General features: G+C 44.7%; 1 protein-coding gene across 3 annotated transcripts in view; it reads right to left on the bottom strand.

Moving 5' to 3' along the window:
• The window catches only part of MORC2 (MORC family CW-type zinc finger 2), a 40180-nt gene that overhangs the window by 9854 nt on the left and 5198 nt on the right, over nucleotides 1–25128 (bottom strand). For 2 of the 3 annotated variants that reach the window (XM_082853767.1, XM_082853768.1), the window contains exons 2-15: nucleotides 20428–20481; nucleotides 18182–18216; nucleotides 12431–12499; nucleotides 11829–11919; nucleotides 8545–8653; nucleotides 4801–4960; nucleotides 4585–4696; nucleotides 4001–4126; nucleotides 3382–3461; nucleotides 2687–2769; nucleotides 2058–2143; nucleotides 780–920; nucleotides 531–685; nucleotides 309–437 (exon numbers count right to left, since the gene is read on the bottom strand). In XM_082853767.1, coding sequence (XP_082709893.1) covers nucleotides 309–437; nucleotides 531–685; nucleotides 780–920; nucleotides 2058–2143; nucleotides 2687–2769; nucleotides 3382–3461; nucleotides 4001–4126; nucleotides 4585–4696; nucleotides 4801–4960; nucleotides 8545–8653; nucleotides 11829–11919; nucleotides 12431–12499; nucleotides 18182–18216; nucleotides 20428–20481 — 1430 coding nt within the window. The remainder of the gene's footprint in view (nucleotides 1–308; nucleotides 438–530; nucleotides 686–779; nucleotides 921–2057; nucleotides 2144–2686; nucleotides 2770–3381; nucleotides 3462–4000; nucleotides 4127–4584; nucleotides 4697–4800; nucleotides 4961–8544; nucleotides 8654–11828; nucleotides 11920–12430; nucleotides 12500–18181; nucleotides 18217–20427; nucleotides 20482–25128) is intronic. The other variant, XM_082853769.1, reaches the window with a different exon arrangement.

Genomic DNA, 25128 nt, shown 5'->3' with positions numbered 1-25128 from the left:
TATACCACGGACCCTCAGCGGCCCCAACCCCTCTCCCTCCTCCAGCAAAATCCTGACTCAGTCATCACTCACACTTCTACTGATGTGGTACCAAACCTTGTGAGACCCGGCAGGGTAGATGACCTCCTGCCTCATTTAGAAGGAAAAGGTGGGCACAGCACAGCCCCAAGACTGAGCTCCCAGGGCCATCACCAAACAGACTCATATCCCTAGTGGGACATACGTCCCTGAATGTCAGTGCATTCAGGAGGCCAGCACGGTGACTATGATGGAAAGGAGTCAGGAGGAGGTGCCGACCCCCAACTCACCACACTGGATGGTGGTTGGGATTTCCATAGCTCTCCGCCGTTTGTAACGCAGCTCACTGGATGGAGGCTGGTTCCAGTTGGCAGAGAGGTAGCCGAACTCATCCCAGAACTTGATGATTCCCCGCTGGGCTGGAAGACAAGCACCCACACATCGCGTGAGGAGTCAGCCCCCTGAGGCAGCGAGAGGATCTCAAGGCTGGAGGTGAAGCGAAAGGGCATTACCAATGGCGATGTCCTTCCAGTACTGCGCCAGGTGCTCCCCCATCGCCCGCAGCAGGTGCCGGTACTCCTTGGCATCAGCAAAGTCCTGCTTGTTGTGTGTAGGCTCCAGGACCAGGTAGGGCACATCTACAACCCCAACGACCCCGCCACATGCCCTGCAGGAGGAGGTAGACAAGGCTCTGTCACCCCACTGACCAAACCTCTCCCGCCAACCATCCTGGGCTGAAGCTCTCCTCAGGCAGCACTCACATGCCCCCTTCCAGCTGTGGGCCCACTTTCTCATACATCTTGATCAGGCGGCTACAGTTGTAGATGAACATGCCGTCCAGGTCCCGGTGTTCGATGTTGACCCCAAAAACAAAGTTCAGTTCCTTGGGTTCTTTAAGCGCTCTGAGAAGACAAAAGATAAATTCAAACAGATCAACCCATTAACACACAAATACCATGGTGTTTAAGATGTATTAAGCTTAAGCTGAAACTTGAGACACTTAAGTTTTGCCTTTGCATTCAATATGCAACCTGTAGACTTGACAAGGATACTCACTGTGCAGTCACTCTAAGCTCCCTAATTAAAAGCATATGACTTTAGCTTTTGGTATCAAACAGGGATGTATTTAGTATGAATGGGATTCTGTGAAGCTGTTGCAAATCTCTGCTAAGATGCTTATTTAGTAGAATAAACACAAGGTCATCTGCATAACCATTCCACTAATGTGACAGTAATTAATTTTAAAAAGACAAAAATTCACAAGAACAATAAACATGTGAGAGAAGAAATGATCATGGGATAAATGTCAACAAAATCGTGGAAACTGAAAAGCAGATAGATGATCAGTGGACAGACTCACGGGGCAGATACCCGAAACCTAGGCCTGTGGTGAGGAGGCCAAGAAGTAAGCAAGGACTCAGGCCCAGAGCCTGCAGAGGCTCCAGACATGGTGGGGGACATGGAGATCATGTAATGAGCCAGGACAAATGCCCAGTCTAGATTAAAAGGAACAAACTCAATCTATAGCATTATTAAGAGTACATATCACCAGGTGGGAGAAGTATAAGGGAGTTTACAGCTGTATTTCTTAAATAGTCTGTATTTTACAAGTTGTATACTACAAGCATTTTATACATCCTTTAAATGAAAAGAAAAAAAGGAAAAAGGAAAGGAAGAGGGAAAGGATGGGCAAGGTGGGGAGAGAATGGAGGAGAGAGAAAAGGGGAGAAAGGAAGGGAGGGAGTAGGGAGGGAAGGTGAGAGCGCTGCCAGTGAGGACAGGTTGGTGTTCAACTCAAGGTGCTGGCTCTGCCCACCTTGTCCTGGCTCAGGGGAGAACTGAGCTGGGTAACCTCTCCTGTGGTGGGCATGTGACAAACGTCTGGGAATCACAACATTAATGGCTTTCTCAAAGCAATCTGCATGTGACAGAATAGCAACCTTGTGGGGTGGAGAGGGATTCCTCAAGCTCTTTCTTTGTCAATAATCCATACAAAAGCTACATAATTTTAAAAGACCCAAGGCCAGCCGGGCACTCACCGCTGCTTGGCCTCCTTGATCCGCTTCTTGACATCAGCTTCTCTGCGAAGGGTAATGGCCGTGTTCTGGACCTGTCGCAACATCACCTAGAAACACACGCCAGCACCAAGTAAGGAGAGGAAGTGCTATGGGCCACAGCTGGTAATATCATTAACACATCTGAAACTTCTCACTTTAAATCACATGGACGCAAAAACAGACCTAGAAATTTACTTCCTTTCCACAGAAAAGGGCCCTAGCTAGGGACAAACACAAAAGCTGTGCTTCACTTGACCAGACTTGCTGACACGGAGGAGGAAACACCCCCAACTGAAACAACAGTCTGAAGAGGTGTGTGTGTCGCAGGGGAGGGGTGGAGAACTGCTGACCCTTACTGCTGTGTGTGACCTGAGGGAAGTGACCCTCTTCCATTTCTTTCTATAAACTAAGGATACTAACAGTGTCCACCTCACATGGTTGCCAAGATCCTGCCATACAGTGTGTTCAATAGTGACTATGGAAACATCATCACATCCCATTTTGCAGCTCTAGGGCAAGGGGTTCATGACTGGCAGGAGACAGAGCCAGGCGAGCTCTGGGATCCTAAGGGCAGCAACGCTGGAGAAGAGCTGCTGGGTCTGGGGCCTCACCCTGGAGTCCCGTGTCAGGTCTCCGCCCAGGCGCACTTCTAATGTCCGAGCTTTGCTCTCCGCCTCCCTTGCCTTCTCTTCAGCTGAAACCCAGAAGAAACCATGATAAGAATTCAAAAGGTCAAAACTCTTAGCTATCCCTCCTGGACCCCATAGTGCAGTCCCTGCCGTATGAGACGTTCGTACACTGTCAGGGAACAGGTGAGCTGGGAGAGCAGCCTCATTGCTTGGAAAGTCAAGGAGGCCCCAAGGAAAACAGACACCTTTTCCAACTTTACAAATGAATCAGAACAGGTCAAGCACTGCCCAAGGCAACCAGAGTTAAACCCTCAGCAGGAGCTGGAAGTTACCAACAGTCCTCAGCCAACCACTCTCCTTGAGCAGCCAAGAAGCTTTGTCAGCAAGAGAGACCTTGAGATTTTTGCCCTGGAGTCAAGAAAACCAATTTCACAAGTATTTGTGCCAGAGGACAGTGTGGGACTCTTCACTCTGGGCAGGCAAGCTTTAGATAACAGCCTGTAAATGGCTGAAGGAGTAGCCTGGAAAGAAAAACTGCTGAGGGAGAGGTGGGAGAGAAACTGGACCAGTGGTTCAGGAAAGCCCACCCCTGGGTGTTGCATGGAGCTTTTGCCTGGATCCTGCTTTTGCCGCAAGCAACGTCCCCCAGACGACCCTCCTGCCCAGGGGGTCATTACCAATCCGTGCCACGTGCTCAGCTTTCTTCACCTCCTGCTCTGCGCGGGTCTTGAACCGGCTTGACGTGTACTTGTACATCCTGGGGGGGCGGGGGGCGAGTAACCAAAGGGCCTGAGCATCAGAGGTGCAGGGCAGCAACTATCTTGGCCCTCCGATGAGTCAAAGCCAAGCTTATTTTAGCAAAAAGACTCAATTCCCTACTCCACTTGCCCCCTGCCATCCTGCTCCATCTTTGAAAAGCAACCTCACTACTCTCCGAGTGTGTCATTAATCCCACAGTAGAAACCAACCTCAGCAACAAGCAGGGCCTCTGCTTCCCTGTGTACTGTCTAAAGGGCCATTGGCCCTGCAACCAGAGGCTCAGACAGCTCACCGTATCAGGCTGAGCACCCTCCACCTCACAGAAGGCACACTCAACAAACCTCACCAGCCACCTCTGCCCCTCCCTCAGGACCCAGTAGTTTGTCTGCAGTTAATCAAGCAGCTTAAAGACCCAAACGCAGTCAACACTGTCAGAGCCGCTGATCCACCATCACTTCAAAGATGCCCCAGAGACACATGGCCAGGCCCCATTCTTGGCCCAAAGAAAACAGCAGGCCAGGGTGGGCAGGCCCCTACCTGGGCTTGTAGAGGCAGCAGGAAAGCCTCTTGGTCTGCACCTTGTGCCCGTGGATGAAGATCCGCATCCGGGGATCAATGTAGAGCACAGCAGCATAGGCGCGGAAGGAGCGGCGCTCTGGCTTCCTGGAGGCAGCAGAATGGAGGGTGCTGTCACCCTCCCACCACCAGCCCAACCAAAGGCCTGGGTGGACAGCCTCTCTGCAGGCTCTCCACCTTTCCACCCCCCATCTCGGCTTCTCTTGCTGCCCTGAGGGGTGCTTCCTCTGTGTGGGCACCACATCCCACCTCCTCTCACGTCCCTGACACAGACACCTAAACTGGCCCCACCATCCCAGCACGGACCTGGCAATTCCTCTCCCCTCTCTAGGCCTCGGTCTCTTTCTCATTCAAGTTAAGGAGCTGGGGCAAGGATCTGGATTAGCTGAGGACCTGCTGTCCTTCTATTCATCCCTTCTGCCTTGTGGCAGGAAGACATTGAGTTCTCAGCTTTACCAACTCTAAAACTGGGGAATTCAGGGAACAAGCTCACCCCTCTCAACCTCAAGTCACCTCCCTTTTCCTCCCTACCCAGCCACACTCACGTGCCCTCCGGAGAAGTCTCTGCCATCTGGATATCTCTTGGATTTGAGATTATGTCCAGCTCTGGCTCTCCGTTATCCATGAGTTTGAGATTGAAGATGATCACCAGCGTTCCTAGGGAATAGAAATCCTGTGGTTCTACCAGGCACCCCCAGCCAATCCCCATACTGCTCCTGGCTCTGGAGCTCCCTGATGCTAGAGGCCACAGGCCTACTTACCACTGTCCCCAGGAATCTTCATGAACTGAGTCATCACTTCCTCTTCATTGCGGAAGGGAGAATACTTATAGATGAGTTCCGTCTCGATGGCAAACTTCTCCACGTTGTCTGTAACAGGTTCCCGGGTCCGAGCATTCCAGGTGGGCAATGGGACTATCACCTTTGGAGGAAGCACAAGCAGACGCTTGAAGGAAGCCCCAGAACAGCCTTCCCCCCGCAAATGTGCATCCATCTTTTCCCTCCCCACAGCAGCTCCACACTGCCCCAAGGGGAGGCCCAAGCCCCCCAGCCTGGCACCAGTGGCTCTAGCTTCTGCCCCTTCCCAAGACTCTGCCTCACACTGCTAGGTCCTCTGGGGTATGCTGCCTTATGGCCTGGGGGTCTTTGCATGAGCAGTTCCCTGCTTGGGATATCCCTGGTCATTTTCCCTATCTGGTAATAAGTTATTATTTCCACTAAGCAAAACATATTTGCGATGACCTAGTGAATCTAAAGACACACACAAACATAACTTATAACTCAGCAATTCTACTCCCAGGTATATATCCTAGGAGAAATAAAATCTAAAAACAAAACGCTATAGTATGAGTCCATTTATATAAAATTCATAAATAAGCAAAAAATAAACTATTATTCAAGAATGCATACACAGGTGACAAAATTATAAAGAAAAACAACGAAATGACTGATCATCACCAAGGCAGTTCCTTAAGAGGTGCGATAAGGAATATGATTGGTGAGGGACACATGGGGACCTCTAGCATCAGTCTACGGTGGTGGCTACGTGGGTATTTGCTTTATAATTACTCTCAACTGTACGTAGGTTATTTTTTTTAATTTTATTGAAGTCTAGTTGATTTACAATGTTGTGTTAATTTCTGCTGTACAGCAAAGTGATTCAGTTATACATATATATATACATAGATTTTAATACACTCTTCCATATGTGTAAAATTTAATCTTACATCTACGTAATCTTCTAGAAAATCCTACCCTTGTCCATTATACCTCAATAAAGCTGGGAGAAAAATCCTACTCATTCTTCAAAAACCCTACTAAAACGCCACTTCCCCGGAGGCATCAACATGCATCTCTCCCCCCCCGCCCCCACCCCTCTCCCAGGTGCCAGGGAGCCCTGTAGCCTGGGATTCCCTCTGCAGAACAAACCACTCCAGGCACCTCAGAGGTTCAAAATGGCTGGCTGGCCCACCCTGCGGAAAAGAGGATTCTGTATTTTAACAAGCTCTGTGGTGATAAACTGTTAAGAGTTCTGAGGCACTTTACTGGTTTCTAAGAAGCTACAGTATTCAGCCCTGGGGCTGGTCTGGACACATTCCCACCCAGCTAAAAGTGATCTTATTTTGAAATCTTGGCTGAGTTCACACTAGAGTACAATCCAAAACAGTGACCTTCTAGCTCCAAGTAAGGAAAAAATTTCAACCTAGCTTTTTCACCGGGGGAATTGAATTCCATGTGTGTTCTGAGAATTGGTACCTCCTTTACACCTCCCAATCTTCACAGCAGTCCCAGGTGACAACGGCATTACTTTAACCTCTGGGCACTCACCTCATTTGACACCCACCCACCATTGGAATATTCCTCCTTTACTTTCAGGGTCACCACTCACCTGGCTTTCCTCCTACCCCTCTGGCCGCTCCTGCCTCCTTTGCTGCTTTCCCCTTCTCCTTGGCCTTTACATGTGGGTGGGCATGCCTAAGACCCCAGGCCCTCTTCTCCAACACGCTCTTTTAGGTGAGCCCATTCACTACGAAGATTCCTTGGAGTCTAAGCCTCCCCCGAGCTCCAGACCCAGACTTAACTTTGCGTGTCCAGGACAAAACGTACACGCTTTCCCTCCAAACTGCCCCTCTTCCATCCTTCCCCAGCTCCAGACAGCCCACCCCCAAGTGCCACACCAGGACCTCAGCCATCTACAACCCCCCCTTCCCATTTCCCCTTTCCAACTGATTAAACACCAAATCTGCGGCCACTCCTATTTCTCTCACCTCCCTGCTGGAGTCCTGTAGACAGCCAGGGCCTCTGACACCAACACCCCAATCTTTCCAATCCAGGCACCACACAATAACCAAACTGATCTTTTCAAAGAGGATCTAATACATTGCTTAGATTCCCTTTCCTGGATGCTTTTAATAAAGTCCCACACACTCCCCAAGGCCCAGAGGTCAGGCCCGACCTACCCTCTCTGCTCTCCAGAGGCCACCACCTCTCGTCAGGTGGCCCCTCTGCCCTTCCCACAGCCCTCACCAGCTCTCAGGCCAGGAACAGACCGTTTCTATTGACGCACAGCCCCTGCTCGCACCACCCTCAGTCCACCAGGAAGCAGTCCTGAAAAGCCCAGCTGGGGCCAAATCCTCCTGCCCCACCTTTCCCGGGAGTGCTTGCCAGCTGCAGCACTTCTCTCACTCACCAAAAAGGCAAACAAACCCAGTGGCTCACGAAGTAAAGACGGCAGAAAAAGAGCCTTTCGTTCCCAGCATGAACTGATTTGCTATGATTTAGGCTCACATCTAAACAAGGCCAGTACCAATTTACTCACAGCCAACCAACACAGATGAGTTAGACTGACACTGACCGCATTTCACCTGTTTAAGTGACAGGAGTGGATTTCTCTCTGCAGACCCTCTTGGCCCCCTCTCAAGCTCTGGCCTCCATTTCTCACACAGGAAAGGAGTTAAGAGTCCAGTCTGAGGCTAGGCAGGCCAAGGCCTTCCCTGATCCTCCCATGAGCGGGCGCAGACCTCACCAAACCAGCTCTGCAGATATGAGCCACCAGGCCCAAAGAGAATCAGCTGTGCATGTGTTTAACTTACACAGTTAATTACCAAAAGGTTTCAAAATCAGAATATTCTAGAGTCATTAGGCCTTCCTTCCAGCATAACAATAATCAGCTGAGGCTGTGTGTCAGCTGCCACTTACTGAAAAACTTAAATGATTTTCCATGTGTTCACCTGCTTCACTACCTGTCCAGGCCCTGCAGGTATCAGACTTGTTTGTAGCTTCTGATATAAATGGTTAGAGTAACACATTTCCTCAAAAGGAAAATGCACTCACAGCACATTCCACAAAATCACCATCATATGGGAAAGACAGTGCTGTTCCTATTATTATCACCAGCTGTGGTCTCCACCCATAGTCAGGGAAGCCCCAAATACTCCCCCTGATAAAACAGCTCTCCCCAGTGACAACCCCTACCCCAGGACTGAATTCAAGCTGCAGATCTACGAGACCTACAAATCCAACTCTTGGTTCCTGACACTTGAAAGCCTCATTCTCAGAACCGGGACATCTCTTCTCTGAAGCTGTGAGATTTTACTTCCTCTCCCATTAAGACACCTGCCTTGGGCTTCCCTGGTGGCGTGGTGGTTGGGAGTCCGCCTGCCGATGCAGGGGACGTGGGTTCGTGCCCCGGTCTGGGAGGATCCCGCGTGCCGCGGAGCGCCTGGACCCATGGGCCATGGCCGCTGGGCCTGCGCGTCCGGAGCCTGTGCTCTACGGTGGGAGAGGCCACGTCAGTGAGAGGCCCGCGTACAGAAAAAAAAAAAAAAAAAGACACCTGCCTTAACCCCTCAACCAGTTCATCCAACCAACCAGCTAATCCCCTAACAGGGGATGTGGCTGCAATCCTGCAACGCCAATAAGCCCAGCATGCAAATGACCTATGAAAACAGCCTGGGCAGAACTAGGAAGTAGAATGGTGACTGGAAGAACGAGGATGGGACCTACTTCATCAATGCCTTCCTCCTCGTGAAAGGTACGCGACAGGAAGAGACAGGTCATGGTCTCTTCCTTCTTGGTGAAGAGGATAAAATCCTTCCCAATGCGCATTGAGCCCCTGAAAGGGAAGCAGAAATGGGTTATTCTCCTAGGGATTCAAAAGCTCATCTGAAGAAGGAGCAAATCCCCCCTCTGGACACGATGAGACTGCCTTTGGAGGGCTCCCCTAAAGGCCTCCCTGGGACCCAGAACCCTGAGCTGAGCTCCACAGCGCTCGCTCCCTCTCCTCCCCGCCCCCCACCTCCCGACACTCCTCCTCCTGCTCTTCCGTGGGCCTCAGTTTCTCCTCATCACCTTCTCAACCACATTTTCCCAGCATGCAGGGTTCTCTCACCACCAAGCATCAGCCCCAGGGGAGTCTCACCCCAGCTTATCGCTGCCTGTGCTCTGGTTTCTTCCCAGCCACACAGGGCTGCTGTGGCCTAACTGTGAGCCACCAGGTTTCACTCCAGTAACACCTCCAACACACACATCATCTTCCACACTGAGCACATCCAGGTCTCACCCTGTCCTTCCTTCACTGACACAAACTCCCCTCCCATCCACTCATCAAATGGCAGCACCATCAAGGGAAGAGCCCACTGCCTATGCTCACAAGTCCTCAAAAAACCAGGATGGCCCCAGGGCTCAGCCAAACACAGGGCTAACCAAAATATCACTGCTGAACACAGTTCCAAGGAGGCCTACAATTGGCTCATGTCCTGTAACCACAACCATCTTGTGTCTTGAATTGTTTTGTCACCTCAACTCATTAAGCCACAGGTCCCTGCTTTAGGAAGCAACTGGTTTCTGAAAAATGTGCCTCCAGGCTGACTTCCACAAGGCAAAAGTCTGAACGGAATCAACTGCTCCTTCCTCTATTTGGCTGAGTTAATCCTTCTGAGGAGCAGGCAAGGACAGGCCTTTCCGGGAAACACTGAACAGGGCAAAAGTGTGAAGCACCAGTGGGAACAGGACCCACTGATCTGTCTTCTGAGCAGCTTCTGGCTTTATGGCTATTACCTCATTAGTCCTCCTAATACCCCAGGGAGGTGACAGCGGCGGGAAGCCTTATTACTCCCTTCTATGTAAATACAAATACAAACTGGACCAGTGTGCCAAGTATGCAAATGAACGCCATGCCCCATTTCCCCGAATGTTCAGGAAAACTCCAGGACACTATCCAGAGATGCCCCGGTGGCTGCCAAGTTGTTTTTCTCCTCCTCCAGTTCCCGAGGTGCTGGCAATGCTCCCTCCCCAGACAATCTCACAGTCCTCCTCCTGCCTCCCTGAAACTTACCGGTGGCAAAACGAGGCAAATTAGCTTACCTTCTGCCAAAGCTTGCTCTTACCCTAATTTTGCAAAACCTCTCACTTTGTGCCTCTTCCCTGTCTTTGATCCTGACCTTGGAGGGTAAATAGCAACAACCCAGAAATGCCACTTCTCTGCTGGCTTCTCTGCTTCACAGCCCTATTCTCACCACAAATCACTTCCTCCTGAAACTCTTTCAACTTCTACACTGGTTTCAAAATGAATTCACTCTGAACACTAGATGGCTCCTTCTCAATGGCGCCTTCTCAAAAGTCGTTCTACCAGAATATGCTGATGGCAACACTCTCAACTTCGGTATGCTTTCCTTCCTGGTCTTCTAAGCACTTCCAGAATCACATTTCATTTGCTCCTGAAGCTTCCTCAGTAAGGAAGAATGTCAGCATTTAGAAGCCCATTTTCTACAGTAGGAAACAGATACTCAGAGAAGGTGAAATGGCTTGTCTGAAGTCACAGAGCTGATAAAACCAGGAAGGGGTTTTATCTATAATCCAGAAGGGAAGTCAGGGTTTCTTACATCTGACTCTAGGAGAACTCAGTTGTTGGAAACTTAGATCACCACACCAGAATCACCTGGGCCCTACCCCAGGCCCACCAAATCAGGCCCAAAATCTACCATGGAAAAATCAAAGGAGAGATGAAGTAAGAAGGGAGAAACTAGGCTAGGGCTCTCACAGTAATGATAGATTCTTAACCTACTCATATGTGTTATAATCTCAATTTACAAAGGAGGAGGCTGAGGCTCACAGAAGCAATTAAGCGGCTGATGTCAGATTTGAACTTTGGTTTGACTGAAGTGAGATGGACAGCAGCTCCGGCCTTGCAGTCAGAAAGACGTGGTGCATATCTCAGCTCTACACTTGGGCATTTTCACACCTTTGGGCAAGTCACATCACCCCTATAAACCTCAATTTTCTCATCTGAAGATGAGAATCATAGTACATATACCTCACAGGGCTATGGTGAGGATTAAACGAAATCATCCAAGTAAAGTTTTTAGCACAGTGCCCAGCACATGGTAAGTGCTTGTTATTGAGAGACAAGTGGGAGATCCAGGTACATCATGGGAAGCATCATGGGAAGCACTCTCTCTCTTCCCCATACATCCAAGCTGGTTGCATGGAGGGACAACTGATGCTGCTGCCCAACCAAACACCACCCTCAAATAAAACAACACATTTCCATAGCAAGACTAGAAACATGACTCAGAATTCCATTTGTAGAAACTCCAATCCCACTAAATCTTATTCCATCCAAAGGTATGTACAACTGGAAGTGAGCATTTCAGAAATAGAAATCTTTCTCTTGGGGCTTCACTCAAAACCAGAACACCACATTCCAAATGCCAAACAAGTGGGAACCAAGGGCTGAGAAAGAAGTCTCAAGGGATGGGGAGACATTAGGTAGGTCCCTGCTACAGGGCCTGGCAGGACATGTGAGTAGCAACCAGGTCCTTTGGTGGTGTTGTGGGGGGGTGTTTTGGGTCTCTCACTAACTCACCCTGGATCCCCAGTGCCTGGCACAAAGTGTGACAGGTGCTCAGGGGACACACAGCACCACGGAGTGACCCCCTCACCATCTCATAAGCAACCCAAGCCCACAAAACAGCCACTTGCATCTTCAACCACAAGGTAAAAATAAGAATTTTCAGTAGGAGGAGAGGTGCTGTTCCAGAGCACAGTGCCAAGAGAAACCTACAGCTTCTCCCACCTCAATGATTTTGGATGTTCATACTCTTTGATCTGTGACGTAGGCTGGACATCAGCTGCTAAGTCCCCAAACCACAACTCCTTCCCGACTCTCCTCCTGTTCCAGAATTACAGTGATGGACGGACAAGGACGAGGAACATTTTCATTGGACAGAAGCAGGAGGGCATTGCTCGATTTTGTTTTGAGTCCTGGGACAGGCTTCTAGTACACTTACGATTTTAACCCATTCCCGTACTGCCCAATCTGGGTGGACTCAGGCGTTCGCTTGGCTGACTTCCCAAACTGGATCACGCTAGCAGCATCACCTGAAGTGGCGGACACAAGACAAAGTGAAAAGTTTGCTTTTCTTTCCCAGACTCTCAAAAATCAAAGGTCTGAGCCTTGTTAAATCCAAGCAGGGCTGTCTGTCTACTGAAAACCTCTGTCCAAGGAAATTCACAACCATGAGGCAAATGGAGGAAACCTCTGACTGGCCTGTCAGTACTGCCATCACTGGGCCTTTGTTCTGTTACCAGAACGTGGTAATAAGGCTGGGGGAGGCCACCACAGTTCCAGCTCCAGGATGTTACACAAGCTGATAAATACAATGTCAAGAGACAGGTAATCTAACGGACTTCAGGCTGCCATTCAGATCCTATCTCCCATGCTAGAATAAAACCCAGCAAATCTGTGAGTGGAATTAAGCCTGAGATGTTGCAAGAGACCTCCCTCTCCCTTCTAGTCACAAGAGTGAGGCAGAAAAACAAGTTAACACAATAAGCATTTTGTAAAAATGGTTACTTCCTCCCCAAAAGAAGCAATCAGCCCAACACTTACTTGGATCCATTCCTGCTCCATCATCCAAAAAACAAAGCATAAATCCTCCGCGAAGGTCCTCTCGCCTTTCTGTAAAAGAAGGAGCTGCCATTAATGGGCAGTTACCCACCAGAGGGCGGCAACCTGTTTGTGATCGGAAGGTGGATCAATGTGAAGCTTAGTCCAAAAAGGCCTTCTCCTTCTAACAGTCCTAGCTAGTGTGAGTTAAATGTCAGGGCCCTTGATGGTAGGAATTTCCATCAAAGGCTCTCCACTGCATTCTAGTCCACGACAAAGCATAAGAGAATGTATAAGGAAGGGACAGAGAATACCTAGTCCAGCATCTAGCCACAGCCAGGGCCACTGAACATGCACGGATTTCATACACACCTCAACCATCCTTCTGCCTCTCTGCACCTGGATTTTTTCCACCTCTGCCTTCTGCTGTGGACACTAAAGTACTCCAACTACTACATGCTGTACCTTATCAACAGTGCTCAAATACAACAGGGCACCTCGTTTGTGGGTTAAGTTCGGGGTAGCCTTCAGATAAAGTGATGGAGCCAGATGTGCTATGGACACAGTGGTAGCAGCTGCTATCTAGAAGGTGAATTACTAAGTCAGTATGTGACTAGCCCCAGGCCAACCATAGCTTCTGGGCCATCAGTATTCATCATCACATCCCCTCCTTGCTATGGGTCCTTCAAATAGCTCCCCATCCCAGAAGTGAGATGGCACAGAGTATAGTGAGAGCTGCCTGGTTTCCAACTGGACCTGCTCGACTGGAGAGAGGAACAGTCCTTCGACAATAAGAGACAGAGCAGCTGTGGCAGGGCGTCCTGACCAACAGGAAGGAAATGTATGAGACTAAGGCTGCCACTCCAGTGGCTAGAAGAACCCCTTCCCCTTCAGCAGCTGTCTCTACAGCAGCAAGTGGTCACTCAGAGCAGTCTGGGTCCAAGCACATCAGAAACACTGGAGAAGAGATTCCCAAACAGGGAAGGGAACCACACTAGAGTTTCCAAGGTGCCTTTTGACCCCAGTGATGAGGACTAGGCAGGCAAAGGAGGAACGGCACAGGCCTTGGAATCAGGAGAGCATTTGTACTAAAAAGGAAGAAGGTCAGTTTAAGGTACTACAGGGATAAGCCCAAGGCTGCCTTGGAGTCTATTCCCTAATTGAGGACATTTTTGTCTCCCCCAAGCTGCAGTTCACCAACTTCACCCAACTATCTAAGCAGTGGAACCTCAGTTTAAAATGCTCTTTGTCCTCCCCTCAAGTTAAATACTCAAGTAAGTCATAACCACCTCTGTTAAATGGACTAGTTAATGTAATTTAAAGTGCTATTTCAGAAGTACTATAAGCCACAGAGATTTTCAAGTATCATTCGATGTTCAGGAAGCTGAACTTTGCTGAAACATTAATCACAGGTGCTTCCTGAAAGTTCGAGAATAAGGACCTTCTTGGAAGTACTACTGGTAGATAAGAAAATTTTTCCTGTGGCAGTGCCTTTTATCAGTCTGGAGAACCCAAATGAGATCTAGTAAGCAGAAGCAAGGGCAAAAAAGGTGCAAAAATTCCTCAAAGTTTCCTTCTGGAGGAAGCAAAGTGTCATATGGAGACTCAAACTGGGTCAGGAACAGAGCGTGGTAAAGAAAGTGTTCTAAATCTAGCCAAGAGCCATTTGCTGTATGCTTTAGCCATAAAATGTACACGAAGACTCTGCTTTGGGATCTAGAAATTGGTTCAAGCCAAGTGTATCTGAAAAACCTCCAAGGATTGATTACTGGCATTTCCTGAACACTACCTAGGAATTACTTCTAGGTCCTTATGTTTGGTAGAACAGGACTCACGGGCCGTTTTCTTTTTTTTTAATTTTGATGCTTTTTAAAAAAAATTTATTCATGTCTGGCTGCGTTGGGTCTTCGTTGCTGCGCGCGGGCTTTCTCTAGTTGCAGCAAGCGGGGGTTACTCTTCGCTGCCGTGCGCAGGCTTCTCATTGCAGTGGCTTCTCTTATTGTGGAGCATGAGCTCAAGGCGCACGGGCTTCAGTAGTTGTGGCACACAGGCTCGGTAGTTGTGGCTCGCGGGCTCTAGAGCACAGGCTCAGTAGTTGTGGCGCACGGGCTTAGTTGCTCCACACACAGCATGTGGGATCTTCCCGGACCAGAGCTTGAACCCGTGTGCCCTGCATTTGCAGGCAGATTCTTAACCACTGCGCCACCAGGGAAGTCCACACAGGCTGTTTTAACACACAATCATCACTTAACAGTGGGTCTGAGATCCCTTTCTTGCCCAAGGACTTCATTTTAAAGCTTTTTCATATGTTTATGAGAGTAAGAGACCCACCTATGGAGGGTCCTCCTGGCCACACAGTGACCAACAGTAAGTAAGCAGCTAGCAGTGCTCAGGTCCACAGTCACGTGTGGCACTGCCTCAGGGCCAAAAGAGACTAGGTGACACAGCAGTAACTCCTTCAACTTTGTAAGGAGGCAGTATGGCATCTTCACTTGGCTAAAATGCTTATCCCTATCACTCAGTTATTCAATGTGCCTGGCTCTGTGATGAAGATAATAGCCGAGAATAATGCGGATGTGATCACTGCCTTCAGGGAGCTTACAATTCATAGGATAGCTACTCCCTGTAGCACATCAGTAAGCAGGAGGGTTTAAGCAGAAGGAGACTGAGAAGAGTGTCAGCTAGAGCAAAGGCAGTGTGCATAAGGATCACCTGAAGAGCCTGTTAAAATACAGATTCGGGGCTCCACCCTGCAAAGTCTAGTAGTGTGGGTCAGAGGTGGTACCTGAGAATTTGCATTTCTAACAAGCTCCCAGGTGATGCCAATACTGTCCACCACTGGTCCACTCTTTGAGAAGCAGAGAGCTAGAGCTAGCAAGAACTAGAAGGCCTCTCTGCTTGAACCTATCTCCCCAGACATTCCAGCAGTTAGAGATGCATTCCTAGCACATTCTATTCACTTTAGTCAGTCAATTGAGTGCTATCTAAAGCCTCTAAGCAAAGGATTTTTATGAAGATGGGGGAGTTCTGGACAGAAGGGAGTCTAGGCAGCTGGAGGTTGTCTGCTCCCCGTCCCAACATACATCTCAGAAGCAAGACAAGGAGGGCAAAACCAAACTACCTTCTTTGCAGTTGTGCTTCAGGCCCTGGTAGCAGCTATGTACAATCAAAGACCCAGTGTGGAAGGCTGCACATCTAAGTTTCCCCCAACATGACCAAGTATGGCCTCTCCAAGTTAGCCCAACGTTCCTCCATCCAACTCCCATTGGGGAGAACAGGAAAAAGAAAGAAGCTGGAAAGGAGATGTGAAATGGAGCTATAAGTCAAAAGTCAGAGGCGATAAAATGATGTTGTCCTCAGCGGAGGCTGTAACAGAACAACACTCAAGTTCCTCGTACTTTGCAATGTGTTTGAGCAGTATTTGTTTCAGCTACATTTGCTCTAATTTTCCATTTACTAACCATTGACCTGGCATCACAAAAGGGATCTTTCTTTGAGGCATGGCAGTCCCTATCCAAGGAAGTCCAGAAGATCAATAAAAATACACTCTACTTCTGACAGGCACGTTATGGTCTGGCCCCACCTAACAGGAATGCTTTGGGTACGGGAGTCTGATTCCTTTCTCGCCCTTCTTTAAATTACAATGTGAATGTGTGGCGAATTCAAACTACATCTGATGTTGGGGGAGATTTCCGAGTTCAGTTATCAATCTAGTTTCAGAATGGGAGACAGGAAGATACTTTCCCCAATATAGTAAGAACAAAAACTTTATATTACTAATTCTATTATTCTACTTGTAAAATGAGGTTGCTTTTATTCCTCCTGTTGAATGTGTTAATACGGCACTGAAGTAGAAAAGTGTGAAGTTAGGGGCACCTCAGTCAAGATTCCCAATCTCAAGGTACTTGAGAGTAAATCAAGTCTTTCTCCAAAATGCTATAGTGCTTAGCGCTTCTATCACACCATTTAATCCTTAACTACCTTGACAGTTCCCTCAAGATCAAGTTATTGTTCTCTAATCATCTGTAGAGTGCTGTCTCTCCAATTAGTGACTAAGCTGTCTAATGAGAATTTAGCAAAGGCCCCATCTCATGCTCTCTCGACTCCTCCCAAAACACAACGGCAGTAACACTGAGCACAGAATGAATGCACACTGGGCCCTTTTCATTTAAAGTGAAATCCAACTGTTTGTTCTGCTGCATTCTAAGGGTAAAGCACTAAATTTCCTTGCTGAAATTCACCCACCAAAGGTAGTAAGAAGGAGCAGGGATGATCTCTTTTAAAAAGCTTCTTCCAGTAATTCCCTGGTGGTCCAGTGGTTAGGCGCTCTCACTGCTGGGGCCTCGGATTCGATCCCTGATCTGGGGACTAAACTTCCATAGGCTGCGTGGCGCAGCCAAAATAAAAAAAAAGCTTCTTCCAAATAGATTTGGCTATGATGATTTGTCCCTTCAACATCACTTGGAGTGGAGACCCATTCTGTGCTTTGCCATCTGTGCAATGATTAAAACAGCCACCATTTCTTTCAGAGGTAGCGGTTACTACTCCTCACTAAAGCACACTGAGATGTAAGACATACTGTGGCTTGGGAATGATGCCTCCATCTGGCCTGAGGGTTTAGTAACCATCTTCTAACATTCTGCTGCTATGCCCCCTTTTCTTGTTATTTTCTTCTAAAAATAAAAGTAGTCTTATTTTCACCACTTTGGCAGAGCCTTCTGAACAGAAGGCTTTAGAATTTAAGCAGTATAGCTGACTTTTAGCTGTTCTGAATATTTTCTTTGCTCCAAAGAAAGGAATAAGAAATTCATATCTGGGGAGATTCTTTATAATTTTATGGCATTGGAAATTCTAAGAATTACTTCCTATTGTGTGATTATCCCCATTTATCAAACAGGTCTGTGAAGAAAAAGAGGGATTATTTGATAACCATATATTCCCATAAAAACACTCAAGTTTTCTCAAAAGCTAGACAATGCTACCCAAATTGGATTTAAAAGCCATCTTCCTCTGTTCCACTTCCAAATTTTTAGCATTCAAACGACCAAAAAATGTGCTGGTGCAAACACTGAACAGGCAAAAAGCAAGCTATTTATCAAATAATAAATAAATAATAATGACTAAGATTTCTTCCACTGTTGTACCCACTCCATAAAAAAAAAAAAAAAAGGATCTTACTGCCAAAGAGCAGAGCCAATTAGGCAAAATAGTAGACGCTGTCAATATCTTTAAATTCGAAGCAAAGCAGCCCTTCTTCCTACATAACTTCTCTGCCTGAGAACATCTCTGCAGACCTCAGTGTCAACCTGGTTACACAACTGTTTTATACAACTGACACCAGCAACTCTCCAAGTTGGGACTTGTCCTCACCAAGGCTGCAGAGGGAGAAGATGGCCTTCAACAAGATCTCTCTTTGGCTGCAGGAACCACAAACCTGGTCACCTGCTAACTCCAATCAGGACAATCAGTGGTACTTGGTCATTTCACTCCCCATCACCCCCATAAATCTCCTAGCGGATTTATTTAAATAGATCTATAGATCTGGGCACCCTGTGTTAGTTCCTTTACACCAATATTCTTGATTTCTATTACATGCCTGACGAGGGCTGCCCTGTTTCTCCCTAAGACCTGTAGTAATCAGGCTGTCTACCCACGCTCCAAAAACCACTTTTTTCCCACTCATTTCTTCTTAGGCACAGCAATAAACGCTTTCGGGAACTGGGCATTAGAAGAAAGGACTGATGTCTGTCTTACCTGCATAAATATCGATTCTGGTGGCATCAGCATCTCTGCAAAGTTAAAAGAAAAAAAAATCAAGATTCAAATGAGAATATGAAAATATCAACCATCAAGATGCACAATATTTTGAGGGGGATACGTACTATTTTGAATCTATCTTCAGGAAGTCATAAAGAAATTCTATATACATTAAAGATATACTTTTACATTTGGTAACACAATTTTCCTTACTTGTCTATGAAACACTTCTGGAGCTCCAAATTATTTAAAATAATCACAGGATACACAGGACCTAGACACACTTTTTTAATAAAAATTTCACAGTGAAACATCTAAAAAGAACATTTTTTAGATGTTTAAAAACATCTAAAAAATGTTTTATCCTTTTTTAGAGGATAAAAAAGAACATTTCTTTTACACACTAGGAAATGACTCCAATCACTCATTTGATTGCAATCATAAACAATGTTCCAATAACTTGTCCATTTTTTCTTCTCACCAAGATTTGAGAAAAAAGAAAACAACAACTTGCCACAAAGCCTAAGAAAAATCAGGTCTCATGGTATACACACTATAGTCAGCAGACTGATTCATAAGCCCATAATCTGATCCTCCCTAAACTTGAAAGGAAGTTGGGACAGTCCATTAGACTCCAGCCATCAGCTGAAATAAAAGTTCAGTTATCAATGAAGTCTTCCATAAAGGCTTGAAAGTAATCTAGTCCAGTTCTGCCAACTGTAGACAAGGAAAATGAGGCACAGAGTTTCATTGGTTTTAAATGTGAAAAATCCACTCAAATCCATACAACTCTACATGTGCCTATTCTCAAAGACATAAAAACATTTTCAAAAATAAAAAAGATTGGCAAAATGTGTGCATGAGCAGGAACACACACTCCCAGACAATCTCCAGTTCACCGTATGATATACAAAAAAGCAGTCTGACAAAACACATTACAGTCTCACTAAACTAACAAGTGGGAAATTCAAACACAGTTCCATTAAGCTACAACATTTTTAAATTGAATATAAAAATTATAAGTCAACCAGGATTGAAATAATTGAAAACACTGAAAATGGGAGCTTTCTAGTTAAACAACTTGTTAACCAGCACACTTCCATAAGCAGTCCAGTGAATAATAACAATAAAAGTAATAATAGTATAGGTTTATAGCATGGACATAGGTAGACATAATTATCATTATGTCATTAACTGGAGATCTGTTTAGAAAGTACTCCTGTCAACTCTTATCCTCTTCTTCCTTCATTAGTCATCAACACTTGGTCAATAAACGCCGTGTCTGAATTTTATGTTTGCATTCAGAAACAAGACTGAGATAATATTTTAGTGATATAATTATAAAAAGACTTCTGATTTGGACTTTGCTATTTATCTCTGAACCAACCCAAACTTTTCAGTCTTGCTCAGTAACATTTATAGGCTTCTATCACTAAGAATTCAGTATAACACAGTGCTAAAGAATGATTTCTTCTAAGCACAATTGCTAACAATGGAAGATGCTTTGATCAACCTGAGTCATCTGACAATAAAATACAGTCACTCCTCCGTATCTGCAGGGGATTGGTTCCAGGACCACCCAGGAATACCAAAATCTGCAGATGCTCAACTCCCTTATATAAAATAGTATAGTACTTGCATATAACCTATGCACATCCTCACGTCTACTTAAAATCATCTCTAGCTACTTATGATAACTAATACAATGTAAATGCTATGTAAATAGTTGCCAGCATGCAACAAATTCAAGTTTTGCTTTTTTGGAACTTTCCGGAACTTTCAAATACTTTCGATCATGGTTCATTGAATCACAGATGCAGAACTTGCAGATACAGAGGGCTGATTATACATTTTGGGAAGACACAGAACTCTGACATAATTTTAAAGACATTAGATAGTGTACTGTCCTGGTAGCACAAATTAAAACAGAGCTTGTCTATCCTAGTAATTAGCTAGCTAAATTTTTATCTTAATTCCCTGTTTTTCACTACAATTATCTTGCTCTAATACACAAGGGAAGGTAGCTTTGGGGGTCATAAATTCACTATTTTTAGGCTGGAGCACAGCAATGAATGAATTAAGGTATCAACTAATGTGCTATTAAAAATATTTTTGGGTAAGAGGCTTCTTAGGAATGAGTCGCATTTGCAACAGAATTGCCCTTCTCCCAAGTCTTCAGAGAGCAAAGGTCACACGACCCAAAAAGTTTTCACGCAGAGACTGTATGCTTGAAGACTACATACCTTGCATTATCAACTAGTTCAGCAAGAGCACCAAACAAGAATTCATGAGTGGTTCTGAAATGATAAATATTGAGAGTCAGGAAAAGAATTATGGAATTAAAATATGATTCCTAATAAAAAGTCAAGGTTATAAAATAAAGTTTTTTGGGGAAAAAAACCTAAAATTGTCATTTGCATCATCAATTTACATTACTGAAGTTTAAATTTCCCCACAATTCAAGTCTTTCCAGAGCTCACTAGTAGTCCTCAAGTGTTAACCTGTCAAGTCCTGCTATCTACTCAAAAATGTTTATTCTTACTATTTTGAGTAGAGGAACCCACTCTAAAACATTCAAAGATTCCTATGTGTACTACTTCTAAAACAGTGTTTTTCACTATTCGTATTCTACCCTGAAAAATGCCTATATTTCATTTTTCATTGCCTTAACCAGCTGTCAGTTTCTGCATATCTCTTAAGAATTCTCAAAGGACAAATTGCTAGCATTCAGCTTTACCAATACCTTTGTGTGATTTACTGGTGAAAACCCATTCAGTTTTGTGCAATTTATAAGCAAAAATACTCCATTTGAAAGTGGGGAGAAAGAAAATAATCCATTTCTTGACATTCCCTGATTTTGGCCAAAAACAAAACTTTCTCCACATTAAAGAAAGGAATCCAAGACACTCTTAAACAATTTCTCCTTATCCTAAGAGGATAAGGGCTTGGTGTGGTCTCCTAGGGCCCTTGTTCAAGTTAGCCCTTTCAAGGAGGGTAGCCAATGGTCATCTCCTCCTCTAGGAGGCTGCTCAAAATGTGAGTGGGATAAGTTCACAATTACCATGTTATTCAGAACTCAATAAAGATGATGTTTATGTGTAAGATGTCTCCTTACATTTCTTCCTCCATTTATACCTTCTTTAATTTGTGCTGTTTCCCATAATAGTCCTCGTTAGATATAAAAGTAGATGTGTCTACCTAGAACCACCTAGAAACTCTGACATATTTCTTCTTTGGCCACACCTTGTGGCATGTGGGACCCTAGTTCCTTGACCAGGGATGGAACCTGTGCCCCCTGCAGTGGAAGTATGGAGACTTAACAACTGGACCTCCAGGGGAGTCCTGAAACTCTGACTTTTGATTAAAGAAAATATAAAAGCATTAACCCACATATTACCATCATCAATTTTTCAAAAATAACCATGTTATTCCAGTTGATTTTTTTGTATGTAAAGTTTCAGCCAATAGATAAAGTGAAAATTTCTAAAAATTGAGAATGAAATATATCAATACTAAATAAGCAGTGTCTAGGATCTATGAGCACTTACTATATTGTTCAAAACAAATTGTAAAACGCTTGTTTATAAAAAAAATACCCAAATTTCAAGTGTCCAGGAACACTGGTTTTTCCTCAAATAAATCTTCAAATTTTTACAAATGCAAATTTTTAATTAAAACTACCAGTTCTTGGAATTTTAGGAAGAACTTTTTCCCATGAGATCAGTGAATATATCTGCTGCTGATCCAAAGGCAGTACCATGATGTATTAACAAAATGTAGAAATTTTATCTCCAAGTCCCCTAACAGAGCTCAAATTCTTCTGACTAAAATCCAATTCTTAATTATTTTACATGAAAAAACCCCCCCACAATTTTGCAAGGAAAAACACCTGCAAGAAACATCCATATCTTTATTTATTTTAAAAATGTGTCTCCAAGGACTTCTCTGGTGGCACAGTGGTTAAGAATCCACCTGTCAGAACACTCTATGACATAAATCACAGCAAGATCCTTTTTGACCCACTTCCTACAGAAATGGAAATAAAAACAAAAATAAACAAATGGGACCTAATGAAACTCAAAAGCTTTTGCACAGCAAAGGAAACCATAAACAAGACAAAAAGACAACCCTCAGAATGGGAGAAAATATTTGCAAATGGAGCAACTGACAAAGGATTAATCTCCAAAATTTACAAGCAGCTCATGCAGCTCAGTATCAAAAAAACAAACAACCCAATCCAAAACTGGGCAGAAGACCTACATAGACATTTCTCCAAAGAAGATACACAGATTGCCAACAAACACATGAAAGGATGCTCAACATCATTAATCATTAGAGAAATGCAAATCAAAATTACAATGAGGTATCACCTCACACCAGTGAGAATGGCCATCAACCAAAAATCTACAAACAATAAATGCTGGAGAGGGTGTGGAGAAAAGGGAACCCTCTTGCACTGTTGGTGGGAATGTAAATTGATACAGCCACTATGGAGAACAGTATGGAGGTTCCTTAAAAACTAAAAATAGCACTACCATACAACCCAGCAATCCCACTACTGGGCATATACCCTGAGAAAACCATAATTCAAAAGGAGTCATGTACCACAATGTTCACTGCAGCTCTATTTAGAACAGCCAGGACATGGAAACAACCTAAGTGTCCATCGACAGATGAATGGATAAAGAAGATGTGGCACATATATATGGTGGAATATTACTCAGCCATAAAAAGAAATGAAACTGAGTTATTTGTAGTGAGGTGGATGCACCTGAAGTCTGTCATACAGAGTGAAGTCAGTTAGAAAGAGAAAAACAAATACCGTATGCTAACACATATATATGGAATCTAAAAAAAAAAAAAAAAAGGTCATGAAGAACCTAGGGGCAGGACAGGAATAAAGACACAGACCTACTAGAGAATGGACTTGAGAACACGGGGAGGGGGAAGGGTAAGCTGGGACAAACTGAGGGAGTGGCATAGACATATATGCACTACCAAATGTAAAACCAATAGCTGGTGGGAAGCAGCTGCATAGCACAGGGAGATCAGCTCAGTGCTTTGTGACCACCTAGAGGGGTGGGATAGGGAGGGTGGGAGGGAGGGAGACGCAAGAGGGAAGAGATATGGGGATATATGTATATGTATAGCTGATTCACTCTGTTATACAGCAGAAACTAACACACCACTGTAAAGCAATTATACTCCAATAAAGATGCTAAAAAATAAATTTTAAAATAATTTTTAAAATATTAAAAAAAAACAGAATCCACCTGCCAATGCAGGGGACACGGGTTCAAGCCCTGGTCCAGGAAGATGCCACATGTCACGGAGCAAATAAGCCCATGCGCCACAACTACTGAGCCTGCACTCTAGAGCCCACAAGCCACAACTACTGAAACCCACGTGCCTAGAATCCTTGCTCCACAACAAGAGAAGCCACTGCAATGAGAAACCCACGCACCACAACCAGGAGTAACCACAGCTCGCCACAACTAGAGAAAGCCTGTAGGCAGCAATGAAGACCCAACGCAGCCAAAAATAAATTAATTAATTTAAATAAATAAAAGGCAAACTCATTAAAAAAAATTTGTCTCTAAAATCATCACCTTAAATTCTTCAAATTATCAATTGAAGAAACAAAAAAATATTCTGATTACTTCAACTAATTAAATAGGGAAAATAAGCTGGAAAATTAAAGTGATTTGATGATGGTAATATAAGTTAAAAGTAAATCTTTGTTTTCAAGTTTTCAACCAATCATTTTCCTGTCTGACTAAGCAATGACTAAGAAACTTATAAAGTGAATTAGTTTTCTATACTCTAAATTTTCTTTTTAATTTTTTTTTTTTTTTTTTGCGGTACGCGGGCCTCTCACTGTTGTGGCCTCTCCCGCTGCGGAGCACAGGCTCCAGACGCACAGGCTCAGCGGCCATGGCTCACGGGCCCAGCCTCTCTGCCGCATGTGGGATCTTCCCGGACCAGGGCACGAACCCGTGTCCCCTGCATTGGCAGGTGGACTCAACCACTGCGCCACCAGGGAAGCCCCCTAAATTTTCTTTTTAATTTTGAAGGCTAAAATGTAAAGTAACAAATTCTACTGCAATATTTCTCATTTCAAAAAGAATTTGTACTTGAAGTCAAGGAATATCAGAAATATAGCTCCTGGAAAAAAAACAAGAGTACAATCTTAGTAAGAATGAGACTACAATTTGTATGTAGAAATCTTTGGGATTATCTGGCCTTTGGTAGTGACAATGGTGAATATCAATAATCTGGAAAACTAATTCTGATACCTTTGCCATCAGGGCAAAGAAATCAAAAACAGAAACAGCAATTGCTTCTCACCAATACATATTTCTGATTGTTTCACATGAAAATTAAAGACATTTAGAATTCAATAATATCTCAAAAGGGCAAGCACAAAGAGCACTTCTGGCTAAGTTTTTACTGCTTTCTATACAATGCTTAGAAAAGTGCCTTGTACATTTAGAATCTAAAGAAAACATTCCAAATGTCTTCGTTGTTCCGCACAGTATCAATGCTGTTCCACAATACATATTTCAGATAAGTTAACAGATACTTTAAAATGTAGCTAAGGGGTGCTTTTGTGATGTGTGCTGACACATCATAAAAGGAGCCTTTTGTGACAACTGTTGGTAAGGTCAGAGACAACACTCGGATTCTTCTCCAAACCTCCAAGTGAATAACTGATCCTACTAACAAATGCTAAAGCCAAAGTTCTAAGTATCTCTTAAATTCATAAGAACCAAAAACGTACCAACTGTGTAAGCTCTCCCCTTTTTTTCAAATAACATTCAAAGAGGTGTACTCATTGCTAGCTGGCAGTTGAGATAGAGATATCTGTATAAGTATCAAAGGAAATTATTTTCTTCACAGACCTAAAAGATTCTTTGCATGTGATCCAAGAAAGATCAACCATC

This window comes from Leucopleurus acutus, assembly GCF_964270905.1.
Source record: "Leucopleurus acutus genome assembly, chromosome: 13".
NCBI classification, from domain to species: Eukaryota; Metazoa; Chordata; class Mammalia; order Artiodactyla; family Delphinidae; genus Leucopleurus; species Leucopleurus acutus.
The sequence above is the reverse complement of the archived record's forward strand: the minus strand, read 5'-3'. Positions and strand labels throughout refer to the sequence as shown.